The sequence below is a fragment of the Fusarium coffeatum genome (assembly GCF_003316985.1).
Source record: "Fusarium coffeatum strain FIESC_28 chromosome Unknown BRIP53273_contig_64, whole genome shotgun sequence".
NCBI lineage: Eukaryota > Fungi > Ascomycota > Sordariomycetes > Hypocreales > Nectriaceae > Fusarium > Fusarium coffeatum.
In genome coordinates this window covers 21307-38614 of record NW_022157860.1, presented here as the reverse complement: position 1 = coordinate 38614, position 17308 = coordinate 21307, and the positions used below count along the sequence as shown (strand labels likewise).

Genomic DNA, 17308 nt, shown 5'->3' with positions numbered 1-17308 from the left:
GCGGAGAGATTTTTTGACACATAATGGAGGCGGAGGTTGGGACAAGCTGATAGTAGCAATGCGACCACTCCATGTTTATCTAGGTAGTACGCAAGGTCCCTGAATCGACAGAACGGAAAGCTTGGCTGTTCAGGGAAGCTCCTCTCCGCAATCGTGCACTGTTGCCAAGGCAAACTGGGGTTGAAAGTTGAAGTCATCGATATTATTGATATCTGGGCAGTGCGGTGAGGTATCATCCAAGACTATCAACGTATCAAGAAAAAGTGAGGCGAGTCGAGGAAGCAACTAAAGGCAGCGTGGGCAGCGTGGGCAGGCATGACTTACAGCTACTACGTACGTTGTACATTCACGATATGGAAGGTGCAGCCAATGAGACAGTGCTAATACCTTCCAAATTTGACATTAAGCTTCCGTCGTCACCTAAGGAAGGTAATATCCCGCACGCTACGCTTCAGCAAGCTCATGGGCTCCTGCTGTAAATGGCCAATCTCAATGCATTGATTGATGATTGAGGCAGTAAATGACTGGGAAGATGCGCGACGGAAATAGCAACTAGATGAGCGATATTATGGCCTGCACTGTACAGTACAGTACAGAGTACTGCAGCAGAGTAAAGTCTAGGTGAGTCCATTTGCTTGGGACTGTTTCAAGGTCGTCAATTCCCTCATCAGAGGAACTGACCAATGGACATGACCAATCGATTGTAGTGTTTCTCAAGGCAATTTTCAGGGTGCCCACCAAATTCAACCTCGTACAGTAGTCCGAACGCCTCCCGGGCGACCCCGGATCCGCCCAGACCCGGGCAAAGATGGGGAAAATGCACGAATATGCAGTCAAGAAATGCCTCGTTACTTGGCATCGTCCGTAAAAGGGGATTGGGTAGATTTCGATTCAATGTGACGGTATGAGACAAGAATCATCTGCCCCGTGTCCTTCTGGAAGCCTGCAGTCAGTACTTGGAGATGCGTGTAAGCAATGCGCAATAAAAACACAACCCGAAAAGGGATGGTTACAGTTCAAAGGAAAAGCAGAGGGCGAATTGCAGTGGTATGTTTGTTTATCACTGTGTTACTGGTACACAATGCGACATTGTATTAACATTTGTATGTAGGGTAATGTTTGTGTCAAATAAACAACGATGGCAGCGCTAATGAAACGACAGGGTCCATGGACAGTGAACGTTAACTCAACAACGATACGTATGGTCTTCTATACCCCATACATGGATTAGCTGTATCAGTACGTAGGTGAGTTTGAGCAGGGTCTGATCTAGAGTCACCATATGGATGGGCCTAGCATGCTGGAGCCGCTCACCGTGATAGATAGAGCCCATAATGGGTAAAAGTCAATAACTTCAGCAGCAACATCAAAATGGACAGCGCAGATAGTGCGGTGAACCAAACTCTCTGAAGATCAGACCCGCTGTCAGCGACTCAGACAGAGTGTCTAGTGTCTATCTCCAGCTTGACCAAGTTCATGACCAGAAAGGACTTACCGAGCCCCAATCTTCGGTAGTCAATGTCCCAGTTAGGCTTGACCGAGAGAGAGTGGCTGGTAGTCAAGTTCACCGCGACTTGCCCGTGGAGACTTGAGCAGTTGACACACCGAGGCAACAGCGCCAGCAAACCCAAACCTGACCAATGAAGACTCGTTTCACCTTAGCTCACCAGCCTCACCTCTCACCTCTCACCTCACCTCACCAAAGACCGGAGGTCACGGCAGAAAAGCGCCGACATATTTCTGTTTGTTATGATAACAGCCGCGGAAGAAAGCGAAGCATCCCCCAGTTTAAACATGGAGGCCCCATACCAAACCCGATGAGAGTGGATATGACAGGGTGACCTAGAAGAAATAAATCCGCGCGAAAGAGCGAGGCCGACCTGACCCAGGTACTAAGGTAGTAAAGACACAGGAACACTGTACTTGGAAATCTGACAAAGAGGTGCCGCTATTGGCCACCGTCTGTCTCAGCTTTTTTCGCACGAGAGCATTTTCCCCCCGTTTATCTACGTTTAGTGAACCGGTAGAGTAGAAGGATTCCAATGACGTAGAGGTGTTTATTGACTGACTCTGGGGCGCAAACTGGGGTGCCCTGAAGCTGACGGGGTTTGCAGGGTCTTTTTCCCTCTCTTCTTTTCTTTTCTTTGAGAACTCGACAGCGACAGGGAAAACACGGGCCAGAAAACTTGGCTGCTTGGCAGAGAGGCGACAAGACTTTCCTCCCCCGATCAATGGCAATCCTGCCGAGGCCAAGACCCGTCAAAATCATGGATTTTGAAGGGGCATTGGATGATCGGATTGAACATCAACAGGTGAGGGAGGGTCTTGCATGGAGACACCAGCTTCTAGAAAAATTCCTCCAAGTGCGGCTTCTGCACTGGGATCCATAAGTTTATGCACACCTGCATGAGAGGCTTCACCAGCTGTGAGGCTCTCAAATAATACCTCACATCTTGGGGATTGACAGAAACAAGCAAGCTCAATCCCCGCACAGTTGGGGTTCGCTAGCATCTTGGTATTTGTGTCAAGCATTTTTGATGTGCGCATTTTTTGAACGCTAAGGCTTGGCAAGGCTCGGTCCCGTGGTCGTTAGGACAGGGCTTGGAAAGATAGAAGCTAGACTATGCCAGGCTAGGTACAGCACTGGACAGTACAGTTAGGCTGCCGTTTTGGCTGGAGATCCATGGGTGGCTTGGCTAAAGTAAAGTAAAGTACAGTATCCGTAAAGCGCCTGCAATAAAGTAAAGTTCAGTCCAGTGTTGTCGTCTCGCCTCGCCCGCGTTCACCCGCAGGACAGATAATTATCTGCAGATATTAGATCCAAGACGCTATTATAACGCGCCCTGCAACAAAACGGCGCTTCATGCGTGCAGCGTCTAGGGAGCTACAGTACAGTACAAGGTGAAAGAAGCCCACAGACTGGTCTAGGTCAGCCAAGCCGATCCAACCCAGGCGAGGCCCTGCGCAAAAGCTCACCTCACCTCACCTCGCCGACCCATGTATGTCGTGAATCAGAGAATCAGACAGTACCTCGCACCGTAATCAAGACTGCCAAGGCTGGCAGAGCTTTACCAGTTGCCGATAAGGCGATTGGCCATGTCCGTGTCATCCATGGGCAAGGCAAGGGAGTCATTTAGCGGTCACAATCTGCGAACCTGGAACGTTTCCGTCATAACAGGCCATTGAGCGACGGGGAGTGCAGCGCGCTCTTTCTCCTGGCCTGCACGAGCAAAAAGCTTGTCGCTGTGCTGTCTTGTCATACCTACTCTACCTACTCTGTATGCACATGGCAGTAAGAGTCCATGGCAACGCAACCATTTATCGAAGTACGGCGTTTCCGTTTCGGCCTTGCCTGACTGTCCCGTCTAGAAGAGTGAGGCAGGTAATCTTACCAATAGAACGGTACAATTTGAATTAACCTCATGCTCCCGCATGTCCTAGATAGGTAAAATACGAAGTTTGAACGAGGTCGAGCGAATCTAGATCGAGCATGTGCTGCACTGTGCTGCACTGTACATGCTGTACCGTAAACTAACCGACAAGCATAATCGTCATCGAGCGGGATCAATGAAGCTATCTATTTGAGATTGTCAGACAAGTTCCCAGTCTGGTCAATTGCGAGGCCGATCGCGTGGGGCTCGTCGCAAATATGCTGCAATTAAGGTAGCAGATCGTTAATATGTATGCACTTTATTGCAGGTTTTGCCCATAGGATGGATGACTTTTATTGTCGTATAACCATCGCGCTCCGTCAATTATTACTACTTGTTGCCTGTTTCAAAAAGTGGAAATTGAGAAATTGAATGAAATGCTTCGCGCGCAAATCGCAACGTCGCACGCCATACTAATGACTGATTCTGCGCCGCTAATACAAGACAATAGCTAGAAAGAAAAAGTAATAACAATAATAACAATGTTAATCGGGTTCGCAATGCAATTGCATAGACAGTAGCATGCAGTCCATCACAGACAAAGAGGTGGTTCAGGGCGTTTACAGTACCGAGTCATGGTGCAGAATCACGCATAAGTGACATCTACAATACTGTACAATAGATATCCAGCTCCACGACTGCTCAATTCATCCAAAAGGGTCTCTTCGGATCAGCAACTTAAAGCAAGGCTGATATACAGTATCCTTTACATAAACGGTAATCCGGTGTTTGGTCAATCGCTCATTCAGCGGAGCCCATGACTGCCATCCTTCTCCAGTATCTCGAGTCGCCATTTGCCTGACCGCCGGGGATGGACAAGTCAGTGTCGTCATTGTTTTCGGCAGTAACTAATTATCTACTTAGCTACCGGCCTACATCAGTAAAGAAATATTGTACACAGCGAGTAATTAGCCTAGAACACATGGGCATGGGAGGAAAATCCCTCAGCAGATTTGGGGAAGCCCCCCAGCGATGCCACAGGTACCTGAGTACACACATACAGTGAGGGTACTCTCGTATTATAACGAAGACGCACCTCTAGACACAGTTAAGTTTTGTACTCGGTAGGTCCAGACTTCCACATCTCTGTACTGTCTACCTCGCATGCGTTGGATAGTAGTGAGGCAATATGAGTTGCCCGGTATATTCAATAGGCCGATCATCCCACGCTGTACGAATGGGGGTCAATTCTAGAATGAGAGCCAGCGTACGGCACTCGTACACTACACAGTGCTTTATCTCTGGGTCTTTTAACACATCCATAACACCTATCGTAAGGGCTTACAACGCAGGCTATCATTGACCCCAAGCCTCCATGGAGCTCATGTAATTCAACTGGACTATGCATCATATGTCGATTTGATGATTGAACCAAATTGTCTCCTTCATATGCCGGTAATACAGTATAGTAGAATACATATAACATGGATTGGTTGATAAGTTCTCCTTTCTTCCTTTCATGGTTGATAGTCGTCATTGTCAGCCATTATAAGCTCAGCCATGAGCAGTTTGAGATGTAAGACAGATGGATGTAGCCAATTAGAGTTCTTTATCCGATTGGGCTTTCAATTGACTTTTCGACTCTCATTTTATTTTTCTCCATTCTATTGTTTACTGTTATGCTGTCCCTTGTACTTGTACTCTATCTCCAGGGCAATTCTACACTGATGCTTGATCTGAGTCTAGTTTGACTGTAGTCTGTAGGATAGCCCATCGAGTGTCTCTCAATCTCTTCCGCCTCTGTATGTAATACCTCAACACTTTTGCACCTCCACTGCTGAGATTACCGTCTTGTTTCCATTCCCCACGGTCGGCGCCGCCACACACTGTGCTCTGCATCTGCATGGAAGGACCTACCTACCTTCAGACTGGACCGAGGAAAAAGCTCGAGGAGCGAGGCTCTCTTTACTGGACAAGGGTAAGGGCAAGGTCGATTTCGATGGGGCATCAGTGACCGACGCCTGATAGTCTCACACCCTGGCACACGGACTTTCCCAATTGACACACCTCAAAAGTGCATGGTACAATCGTTGCGCCTGAGAAGAGAGAGAAAAACATGCATCGATTCTGGAGTGAGAGTGAGAGAAAAATCGATCCAACCGACGCTACCGAGTACAGCAAGGGTAGCTCCTACACTGGCGTGCTAGCTGGTGCAGACGCTACGGACTCTTTTGTCTTTAGTCTCTCGGTGGATGCTGATGCTACTGTATTGCGTTGTTTACTGTGCTGCTCTAGCAAGAGGTCGATTGTTGATCTGCAATGTTGTTGTGCTTGTGCTTGTACTTTGGTTTGATTTGGTTGTTACGGGTGACGCTACCTGTTTCCCGCGGCTTGTCATGTCTCGCGCTCCCATCACTTAGTCTTGCACCGTACAGTATGTGATGATTTTCTCTTGTTGGTATCGATATGCATAAGCCATACGAGTTAAAACAGAATAGACCTCAACCGCATCATTAAGCTTAGGTCGTTCCATGTGCAATTGAGTCCAGTACGTCTACAGTACAGCTGATTTACAACACAATCACGTCGCACTTTGCTTTCCCAGGCCAATAATGTGAGAAGGCTAGGGTAGGTGGTGGTGTAGCTAGACCGTAGGAGGGTGTGATGAATTTTTCCTTCCTTCCATCTATCTACGTAAGGTACTGTAGCTGCTCTTTCCTGTAACGAGTCGTGTCGCGCGGGCATTAGTAGACTAATTGGCCACGGAGAAACAGGAAGAAAGGAGGGCGAATTGAGCGCATAATGAGAAAGGAGAGTGGCACTGCAAGTGCATAACGATAACAGGAGCAAATCATTTAATTGCAGTGTCTACGAGGTACTGTACTGTAAAGCTGGAGACTTTCTCTACACGGAAAGACTGGACTGGACTGGACTGGACTGGTGTGGACTGGACTGGGGGTAGGGTCGGAAGGGCCGTGAGAGGCTGGCACAATTCGTACAGTGGAGGAAAGAGTGTTTGTTTGTTGCTAGCTTGTATCTCGAGGGCCTTCCGGTCGTACCTGGAGATGGCATGGAGCTCATAACCTGGGGCATATTGGGATTCGCGAGGGACCATGCCAGGAACCTGAGCGAGACTCGTGGGAAGTGACTGATGGGCCCCATCCTAATCCACCCGTCCCGGCTTGGAAAGACCCATCCAATTCTTTGCCTGGTGGATCCCTGCGTCGCCGTGGAACCCGTTTGATAGACCCCGGTCCTTTCTGTTCTGTCTTTTGCGAAGGGGGGGCCACAAAATGCAGAGCGCAGCGAGTAGGAAGCCCATGTGCATCAGAGTGAGAGACAATCAGTCTTGGAGAAATATGCAGGCATTGAGAGTGGGGCCCACATCAAGACCGGGTCTCCATCATTTGATCAGGGCCGAAGTCTGTTGGCAGGGGTTTGTGCGATTGTGGGCCGGCAAGCTCGCCGGGAAAGAACCAAAGCTCACGCATCTTTCTCTGGATTCAAAAAGAAGCTCTCTCCCGGCCTCAACCTTCTCTTTTTTCCTTTCCTCTTCACCCACGAATGCTTCATACATAAGCGTCCCTAACTTCGTGCGGTGCTTAGACACGTTCTTCCTTTTTTCCCCTCCCCCTCCAACAAACCTTGTTCCTCTGTTTCTCTCACCAACAGAAAACAGCAGCACCAACTTCAGCTTTTATTCTCCCAAATACCTGCTGCCTGCCTACCTACAGCCGCGTCCTTTAATACCTAAGAATCGACATCTCTTTTCTCGTCACCTACAATGGCCGAAGAGAAGGCGGCCGGCGCTCCTGCGCTGGACACCAACATCGAGACTGGCGGCTTCGATGAGAAGCGAGGACAAGCTCCTCCCGCTACCCACAACCCCAAGGCTCCCGTCGCCGAAGACGAAGAGCCCGATGAGGATATGGACGCCCTGATTGAGGACCTCGAGTCCGAGGACGGCCATGAGATCGACGACGAAGAGGAGACCACCCCCGGTGGTGGCCGTGTCGTCCCCGAGGACCAGCTTCAAACCGACTCTCGTGTTGGCTTGACTGAGGCTGAGGTTATCGCCCGCCGAAAGAAGTGGGGCCTCAATGCGATGAAAGAAGAGCGTGAGAACATGATTCTCAAGTTTCTGATGTTTTTCGTTGGCCCTATCCAGTTCGTTATGGTGCGTTTTATTCTTTTTTTCCCCTTCACTTTTTCTCATCCATGTCTCGCATTTTTGCAACCCCCCCTCGATTTTCAAATACTACCTTTCCTTGCGCTTCTTTTCATCTATGTTTCGAAGCTCTGCCATTTCCCCTCGATTTTCTACACTCAAGAAGATGATTCTGGGGTCGTCTTGGGAGAATGGCGAAGCCATTGCAACTTACATGATTTGTCTGCACGGGCCATGGCTCCAGTCCCGCTTTTATCCTCTCATTCCCCACTTTTTCATCTTATCTCTCAACACCCTCGTGTCTTCTCAAAACCATCGTGACATCTCACTAACACCATATATAGGAAGCCGCCGCCGTTCTTGCTGCTGGTCTGGAGGATTGGATCGATTTCGGTGTCATCTGCGCTCTTCTCCTTCTTAACGCCTGTGTTGGATTCATCCAGGAGTATCAGTTCGTTCTACCTCGCAACTCCCCTACCTGTACATGGCTAACATATGATACAGAGCCGGCTCCATCGTCGATGAGCTAAAGAAGACTCTTGCTCTCAAGGCCGTCGTCCTCCGTGACGGTACCCTCAAGGAGATTGAAGCCCCTGAGGTCGTTCCCGGTGATATCCTCCAGGTTGAAGAGGGTACCATCATCCCCGCCGATGGTCGTTTCGTTACCGAGGGCTGCTTCTGTCAGGTTGATCAGTCTGCCATCACTGGCGAGTCTCTCGCTGTCGACAAGCACCATGGTGATAACTGCTACGCTTCTTCCGCTGTCAAGCGTGGTGAGGCTTTCGTTATCGTTACTGCTACTGGTGACAACACCTTCGTCGGTCGTGCCGCTGCCCTCGTCTCCCAGTCCGCTGGTGGCTCTGGTCACTTCACTGAGGTCCTCAACGGCATCGGAACGATTCTTCTTGTTCTTGGTCGGTTTAACCACGAGTTTTCGCTCAGAAAACGTCCCGTTACCTCGTACAGTTTGCTAACATTTCAACAGTCGTTGCCACTCTCCTCCTGGTCTGGGTTTCCAGCTTCTACAGATCCAATGGCATTGTTGACATCCTCCGTTTCACTCTTGCCATTACCATCGTTGGTGTCCCCGTCGGTCTTCCCGCTGTCGTTACCACCACCATGGCTGTCGGTGCTGCCTACCTCGCCAAGAAGCAGGCCATCGTCCAGAAGCTTTCCGCCATTGAGTCCCTTGCCGGTGTCGAGATTCTCTGCTCTGACAAGACTGGTACTTTGACCAAGAACAAGCTCTCTCTCGCTGAGCCTTTCTGTGTCGCCGGTGTTGAGCCTGATGACCTGATGCTTACTGCTTGCTTGGCTGCTTCCCGCAAGAAGAAGGGTATTGATGCTATCGACAAGGCTTTCCTCAAGGCTCTCAAGTACTACCCCCGCGCCAAGGGTGTTCTGTCCAAGTACAAGGTCCTCGACTTCCACCCCTTCGACCCCGTCTCCAAGAAGGTTCAGGCTGTTGTCGAGTCTCCTCAGGGCGAGCGTATTATCTGTGTCAAGGGTGCCCCACTTTTCGTTCTCAAGACTGTCGAGGAGGACCACCCCATCCCCGAGGAGGTCGATACCGCATACAAGAACTGTGTCGCTGAGTTCGCCACTCGTGGCTTCCGATCTCTCGGTGTTGCTCGCAAGCGAGGTGAGGGTGCTTGGGAAATTCTCGGTATCATGCCTTGCTCTGACCCTCCTCGTCACGACACTGCCCGCACTATCAACGAGGCCAAGCGCCTTGGTCTTTCCATTAAGATGCTTACTGGTGACGCTGTCGGTATTGCTCGTGAGACTTCTCGTCAGCTCGGTCTCGGTACCAACGTCTACAACGCTGAGCGCCTTGGTCTCGGTGGCGGTGGTGACATGCCTGGTTCTGAGGTTTACGATTTCGTTGAGGCTGCCGATGGTTTCGCTGAGGTCTTCCCCCAGCACAAGTACAACGTCGTCGAGATTCTCCAGCAGCGTGGTTACCTGGTTGCCATGACTGGTGATGGTGTCAACGATGCTCCTTCTCTGAAGAAGGCCGATACTGGTATTGCCGTTGAGGGTGCTTCCGATGCTGCCCGATCTGCCTCTGATATCGTCTTCCTCGCCCCTGGACTGGGAGCAATTATTGACGCTCTCAAAACATCCCGTCAGATCTTCCACCGGTCAGTATTCCCTTGTTCTTCGACTTCCTCGTCTTGACTAACGAATTCACAGTATGTACGCCTACGTCGTCTACCGTATCGCTCTTTCCCTGCACATGGAGATCTTCCTTGGTCTCTGGATCGCCATCCTTAACCGATCTCTCAACATTGAGCTTGTCGTCTTCATTGCCATTTTCGCCGATATCGCTACCCTTGCTATCGCCTACGACAACGCTCCTTTCTCGCAGACTCCCGTCAAGTGGAACCTCCCCAAGCTCTGGGGTATGTCCGTTCTCCTCGGTGTTGTCCTGGCTGTCGGTACCTGGATCGCTCTTACCACCATGTACGCCAACTCTGAGGATGGCGGTATCGTCCAGAACTTCGGTAAGATCGACGAGGTTCTCTTCCTCGAGATCTCTCTTACTGAGAACTGGCTGATCTTCATCACCCGTGCCAACGGTCCTTTCTGGTCCTCCATTCCCTCTTGGCAGCTTTCCGGCGCCATCCTGGTCGTCGATATCCTTGCCACCCTCTTCTGTATCTTCGGTTGGTTCGTTGGTGGCCAGACCAGCATTGTTGCCGTTGTCCGTATCTGGATTTTCTCCTTCGGTGTCTTCTGTGTCATGGGTGGTCTTTACTACTTCATGCAGGGCAGCACTGGATTCGACAACCTCATGCACGGCAAGTCTCCCAAGCAGAACCAGAAGCAGCGATCCCTCGAGGACTTCGTTGTCTCTCTTCAGCGTGTTTCGACCCAGCACGAGAAGTCCCAGTAAATACAGATGGTATATACCCGGACCACCATCGACCGGACTTTTCACTTTCGCTATGTCCAAATTTGACCTGTAATACTCGCACACGAGTAGTGAGACTCCTGGAGCGGTTGAGAAAACTATCATACCCCTAGAACGTCTATTAGACACTTAATAATACAAGTAAAATAAATAATTTGTACCCATCCTCAGTGACCTCTCAACCCGTGAAAACTCTTAATTTGAACTTTCAATGACAGACAGCATTGCTCTTCATCACGTGACACAGAAAACTGGCTCTCTATCCAACCACCTTTTGAACGTATGTCAGTCAATTCTATTCATTCTCGAGTGATACCATCCTGCAATTCGAGTTATCTCCCTCTTGGCGTTGTATGGTTCTTTTTCGAGCCCACGTTCCCTTTCTTAAGTTTGGTCATTGATTGACATCATCTGGTGACGATCATGTGCAGGGGAAAATTATGCTTCTATCACAACCATCATGAATCGTGAAATTCCAGGCTATTATTTCGGTGTGTTAAAGTCCATCGACTATTCAGGAAGCCGGAAAATTAACCCACTAATTCTGGAATAGATCAAGAGAAAAAGAAGTACTTCAAAATCGAAAAAACACAGACAGCGCCCTCATCAGTGGCATGGTCTTCAGATGCTGTCAAAAGGCGCAAGGTTGAGGATAAAGTTCAGAAATCTGCCCGGCGCCGAGCATACCTGACACGGAATCACATCAAACGTCACTTTCTTGCTAAAGATGCAGTTTGCTCTGCTCTTCTCACTCGAGAAATTGGTCTACCATATGCTGCAGAGCGTGGTCGCGGCAGATTGGAAGATAGGGATCTTGGTGCTGCGGCGTGGGCAGACGGCTTGGTAGCCAAGGGTGATGTCCCTTTTGCACCGAGCTTTGCAAGGCAGCGGTATCCGAATATGCCTTGTTTTCACGTGTCTGGTGAAGATGACAAAACGGGCTTGGGAGTTGCCTATGCTAGTAGGTCTTGGGACCGGATCCAACATGTGGGCCGAATGAAGTTGCTAACTTGACGTGCAGCTTTGGACGAGGAAGCTCTTGTAGGAAGCTATATTCCTACAAATAAGAATGACTCGTAAGTCCCGGACCCCCTGGACCGCATTGCTTGCTAACCCGATGCCTCCAGGATTCACTTCTCGAGGGAAGCACCCAGCTCTTCTGGCCGGGCCTTGGCTTTCCGGACGGAGATGGTACGATGCCCTCAGATGTCGTCGATCAAGTACCACCGCTCCTCACACAAAATGCTGTTGACCTCTCGGGAGCCAGAGCATAGTTGTGGTCTATATCTATTTTCACCACTGTTGTCAGACCCTGAGGACGAGACTCGCCCGCATTGGCTTATTGGCGAGAGTGTGTTGCGACTCTGCCCGATGCGATGAGCTTTACTGACATGAAATAGGAAATAATTACGAACGACTATCAGTCCGTCATGGCTTACACGATGAGTGGATGGTCCACAGCAGCGCACCAGCTCCCCCCTCCTCAGACCTTGTCTGTGTACTTGGGTCCAATAACGGATTGGTGCAAGTACACTCGAACGAGACGCTCTCAGCCATTGCACCAAAAGTTGCCCCAAAGGGCATGAAGCTTCCGCAAGAAATATTCGCGCAGGACTTCCAAGAGGGAAATCACAATATCTTGCTAGCTGGTGGCAGACAACCCAGGCTTTGGATCACAGACCTTCGTGCCCCAGAGCCTCAGTGGTCGTTTTCCAAGCATGCGAGCTCCATCACACATATAAAGAGTGTCAATCCACATCAAGTTCTTGTGTCAGGACTACAGAGCTCAATGGCTCTCTACGATACACGATTCCTCTCAAGAAATCCCCGTGGAACCAAACCCCTTTTGCATTTCCCTGAACATCACAACGAGGCTCATATCCATGTTGGGTGGGACGTAGCCCCTGCGTTGAATGTTGTAGCTGCGGCACAAGATAATGGGACTGTGAGGCTTTTCTCGTTAAGGTCAGGGCGGCGCTTGCGGTGTTCAACGGTGGAATCCGTCCATGCAAGTGCACCTATTAAAGCACTGATGTTCCAGGGAATGCCAAGGGAGAGGTTGCCGAGTTTGTTTGTTGGCGAAGGACCTTCCCTAAGGAAGCTCTCGCTTGGAGTAAAGAGATGGGAGGATGAGGCTTGACGGAGTTGGTCACGCGCACGATTTGTCGGTTTTGTTTGCCAAGATTGACTAGGCATACAACTTATATGTTATTTGCTGGAATAAGCCATTCCTCGGGCATTGGATTGTTTGCCGTCGAACAGTTTCCCTCAGCGAGGAGCAGAGCAAATCAATCGAAGTGAGTTCTTGTTGAACTTTCTTCGCTTTCTCTGAGTGACAAAAGAACTGTACTCCAAGGCTTAGGCTATAAGAATAAAGTAGCCTAAAAGTTAAACTAAGCTGGCCTAAGATGACCAAGTTATTTCGTCTCTTATGCTCTCGGCAGCCGATTCTTCTGACACCCTGACGCTTGTTGACCAAGGCTTCGGTTCATATTTACTATGATAGTTGAGCTCCTTCTTAAAGACCTGAGTAAGAGTTAGTAGCAAGAGCTCCATAGCTGCCAAAAAGGTCTAGGGCATGGATTATCAAGCAGCTGAGTGAGTGTCACCTGGTGATAAACAACTGACAAAAGCTAGCAAAATATGATGGCCAGCCTCGTTTCTTAAGCATCATAGACTTTCACAGATTCTTTTACACTAATTATATCATGAGTCCAGGGTTATACATGTAGCACTTCTTAATCGTAGACGGGGAATTTCTTAGATTAGAGAATGGCAATGGCACATAATTGTTGTTCTGCGTAGGTCTGTGTACCCTTCCTTCAGTGACTGACTAATACATTATGAGTATTCCGAGAGGGAACAGATATTGGCCGAGGAGCATTATACTTGCAAAATGTCGAGAACATCCTGAGTATTACTAGGGACATAGTTCTAGACGAGGTAGAATTCTCAGGTTTCAGTAGACAGTATGATTAAAACAAATTCAATAGCAAGACTTCTGACCTATCGAAAACAAATTCCTCACAAGCTTCCTCCATACGTCCCTCTTGAGACCAACCGAAATCATAGCTTCACTTCTTCCACCAAGCACTACAACTGTCGCCAACGCCGTCATTGGCGCACCGTTTGCACGGCCCGAAATTCTGTCGACCCTGCCGCTCGCAGGCTGCTCCCACCTCCTTACAGCGGGAGCATTTGCCCCTGCATGCGTCTTCGTGTTTTTTGAGCATGTGAGTTGCGTATTCTACCCCACAACGTTGGCAATTGCTCTTTGAGACATCGTCATCGTAGTCGTAATCCCCACACTCTTCGACGGTTGCACAGGATGTGCACCTGTCGCCATACCCTCGTCCTCGAACACAGGGTATACCGGCACGGACACAGCCTTTACATCGACCTTTGCATTTTTTTGGATGGTTTGCCCACATGTCATCGCGCAAGCAGCGGGGGCAAGCGACTTTGCCTCTCTTTCGTACATCTCCCTCGTGCGTGTAGCCGCCGCATGGCAGCTCTTGTTCCTTGCAACGATCGCATTTTCCAGGCCATCTTTCAGAACGTATGCAGGGAACTCGGGCTTCGTGACAGGACTTGCACTGGCCCGGACAACCATACTTATGGGTTGGGGATGTTGTAGGCCCCAGACACTTTTCGCAAGTTCCTGGTGCAGCGGCAAGAACCAGGTGGTCGTGCGAGAACGACATGCACTGTTCTGCATTGTCGCAATTTTGGCATTTTCGGTCATTAGAGGTAAGGCGGATGCAGGTCAGACCTTTTTCAACACAACTGTTGCATCGGCCTTGACAAGCTAGCACATGTTCGACCATTTTGGACAACACGAAGGTCATCCAGCATCTCGGGCACTCGACTGTGGTTTGGTCTGGGTCGACGTCGCTTTCTTCAGAGAGACCCGAACACTTCCTTCCCTTGGTTGAGCAAGGGAGGCATTGGAGAGGATCCTCAGCCCCTCGAATACAAGCCTCTGAGTCCTGATCGCACTCGAGACATCTGCCATAACATCGGGATGTGTGTTTCAGTAGATCATTGTGGTAAACACCACAACAATCGCAAATACCCGAATTCGATGCCGTCTGCTCAACTCCCGAGGTCTCCTCCTCAGACTCAGACTCAGACTCTGCCGAGAATGTCCTGGTTCTAAGTGTGATTCCACGGCCGTCCCCGAGATCAAAGGGTTCAGTTGTGCCTTCCGGCCCGGGCCCTGATTTTGGCCCTAGGCGATTTTCGACGTTAGAGAATGGCTTGAATTCAGCTTGCTTGCGCTGAAGAAACGTCATACGCTCAATGATGTGTTTTGGTGTATCTGAGAGGGCCGGTAGCAGCATGGGGTCTACTGCCTCAGCAATGACGGACTCAGGAAGATACTCAACATCAGGGTCTTGCGCACTTGTGAGTACCCACGATGGCTGAAGCGCCTTTAGGTTTCCCCAGTCCTTGGCTTCTTCTGGAGAGATTCCCTTTTGAAGGTCTCTGTGGGCAAGTCTGATTTGTTTTGAGATATAATCCAAGAACGCGATGTCCTCCCATGTTCCTTCGCGAACCTCCACGCCCTTGGAAAGACTGAGGTCTTCCTTAAGTTGTTCCAGTACGCGTTTCCGGAGGGTTTCGAGTGAGCTTACGTGCTTTTCATCCGTTTTCACAACTTCCCCACTGCGGTCAATGGAATTGCCCTGTTGCATTAGCATGTACCTGCAAATGTCTTGAGTCCTGGTGCGGATAGGCGATGGTAGATGATGCCTTGCTTTTGCATAGGCATACTTGGTAGGAACTCCATCTAGAATAATAAGTTAGTATAATAACTTCGCTAGAGGGTTCCAAAGATATCAATTCTTGATATAACTTACCTCGGAGTTTTTCCCATACCATCGGGAATACCACTTGTTGATTAAAGTAGGCGCTTTCACGGTCGCGGTATAATTCACGACACTTAGTCCATGAGAAGCTTTCGCCCAAAGCATCAGGAGCGATGCTCCGGGCAACTCTAGACACTTCAACCCAATCCAAAGCGTTAGTTTCCAAGTGATATTTTCCATCTTGGAAACTGACGAGTCCATTCTCGGCGACCACGATGATCGAATGCCAAAGAACACAGCGCATGTACAAGAATTCCTGATACGGGCTCCTGTATGCCAACCCATTCTCATTGAGGATGGTGGCATACAGCCTTCGCACGATGCGCACATTCTTGTCATCTGACGGTCGGTCGACACTTTTCAACATCTCTGCGCCTAGAGATCGGTCAAGTGTCAGACTTCGTGTTTCCTTGAAGTGCTCGTGTAAGCGACTCATTAACTCTGGCATCGAGGACTGTTGCTGTCCCTGTCGCAGCAGCCCCCAGACTGCCTTGGGCATCTGAAGGACTGGGATGACGCGATTCATTCCCTCCCACGGAGCCACGGGGCAGTCCTTCGGACGCAATCGCTTCATGAGCCTGTTTGTCTGGTCTATGAATACCATAGCGCGTCCTCTACGGGGAACAGGATCAGAGGAACATGTGTCAAAAAGCACCATGTTGATAATCTCTGCGAGGAGCACCAACGTTGCCGAGACCAGGTGGTCAGGGTCCTCTATGTCCACAGGAATCCTCACAGTTGGAAAAAATGAATAGTCGTGGTCTTCCATCTTCGATAAGAGCTCGTGGACCTTGAATACCCTCTTGTCGCCAACACGTCGTCGGCGGAGGACCTCTTCATGGCCCAACCCCAAGATTCTCGAATGTACTTTCATTCGCGATGTTTCACCAATGTCCTTCTGCGCTATGCTTGTGTTCGTGGCGCTACCGGAATATGCGAAGCGTCTCCCTGACAGAAGGCCTATAATCATATAGGCTGTCACTGCGTCGCCGCAGGCGCTGGGGTTTGCGAGGTTGATCTTGGGGGCGGAGTCAAACATGTCCGGCCCCCAAGACCGTTGGCCGCTTGCGTATTGTATGCACGCCGGGTTGATAGAGGGGTTGGTGAGAGCTGTGATAAGACGTTCTCGGCAGTCTTTTGTTGCATTGGCCATCAGCAGTAAAAGCCACCCCTGTGTCTCAACAGGAACATTGTTGCGTGAACCGGCGGCCAGCATCAACTCGGTCAAGTTGCGCAGGATATCGGCTCCATGCTTTCTGTACCGTTCGATGGATTGTCGGATCTCCGGGTCATTTGCAATGGCATGTTCTGCATTGATCCGTCAGCGTTCCTAACCTAGCCAGAATGATTGACCTAAGAAGCACTTACCGACGTCGTGGTTTTTAGATACATGTTTAAGGCCGCCTTCGATCCTCTCGGCACTCAGAAATAGAGAGTTCTCTTCGATTGACGATAGGTTACCATCAACAAGGCCCCTGATCGCTTTGTCATGATCAGGTTGATTCATTTTATCGATTGTTTCCAGGTCGATCTCGCCCATCCTCTGGAAGATGAAGTTGAGGTTGAACTTTCCGGCGCCTGTCGTCGGGATATCCCCGTCGTCTTCAGAATTTACTTCCAAAAACGCATCCCTATCGACGTCACCGGCCTCATCATCGTCATTATCCTTCTTGGCCACAACTGGGACAATCCGTTGTCAATTCTCATTGCTTTCACTGTACCAGCCATAGGGCCGCATGGGCTCTTTGCCCTTAGGGGAAGGGTACGAGTGATCTCCTGCATAATCGCAGTCTGGATCTGTGTCGTTTTGCATCTTCAATTCTTTGTTAGAGTCCGATATGTATTGTTTGAAGAGCAGTAAGAGGAGGAAGGAGTAAAGGTGTATTTGCCTTAAAACCTAGGTAGGTATTTAAATCATAGCCATACAAGTGCCAGTGACAGTTAGTGACAGTGCCAGTGCCACTGATAGAAGTAATTTTGA

At 49.7% G+C, this 17308-nt stretch overlaps 3 protein-coding genes across 3 annotated transcripts; 2 read left to right on the top strand and 1 right to left on the bottom strand.

Annotated features, from left to right (window-relative positions):
- Positions 1–7155: 7155 nt before the first annotated feature.
- FIESC28_03008 (uncharacterized protein) lies at positions 7156–10438 on the top strand (the record flags this gene model as incomplete). The annotated part of the gene is made up of 5 exons (XM_031157157.1): positions 7156–7548; positions 7884–7990; positions 8044–8453; positions 8525–9683; positions 9736–10438. The coding sequence occupies 5 exons, from the start codon at positions 7156–7158 to the stop codon at positions 10436–10438; spliced, it is 2772 nt and encodes a 923-aa protein (XP_031018788.1).
- A 478-nt stretch (positions 10439–10916) lies between these two features.
- On the top strand, positions 10917–12596 carry FIESC28_03007 (uncharacterized protein; the record flags this gene model as incomplete). The annotated part of the gene is made up of 6 exons (XM_031157156.1): positions 10917–10947; positions 11010–11417; positions 11478–11532; positions 11584–11807; positions 11857–12401; positions 12498–12596. 6 exons carry the CDS (start codon positions 10917–10919, stop codon positions 12594–12596), a joined length of 1362 nt encoding a protein of 453 aa, XP_031018787.1.
- Positions 12597–13703: 1107 nt separating this feature from the next.
- FIESC28_03006 (uncharacterized protein) lies at positions 13704–17109 on the bottom strand (the record flags this gene model as incomplete). Its single annotated transcript, XM_031157155.1, has 5 exons — positions 13704–14052; positions 14105–15248; positions 15319–16635; positions 16696–17007; positions 17049–17109. The coding sequence occupies 5 exons, from the start codon at positions 17107–17109 to the stop codon at positions 13704–13706; spliced, it is 3183 nt and encodes a 1060-aa protein (XP_031018786.1).
- Between the last annotated feature and the right edge of the window lie 199 nt (positions 17110–17308).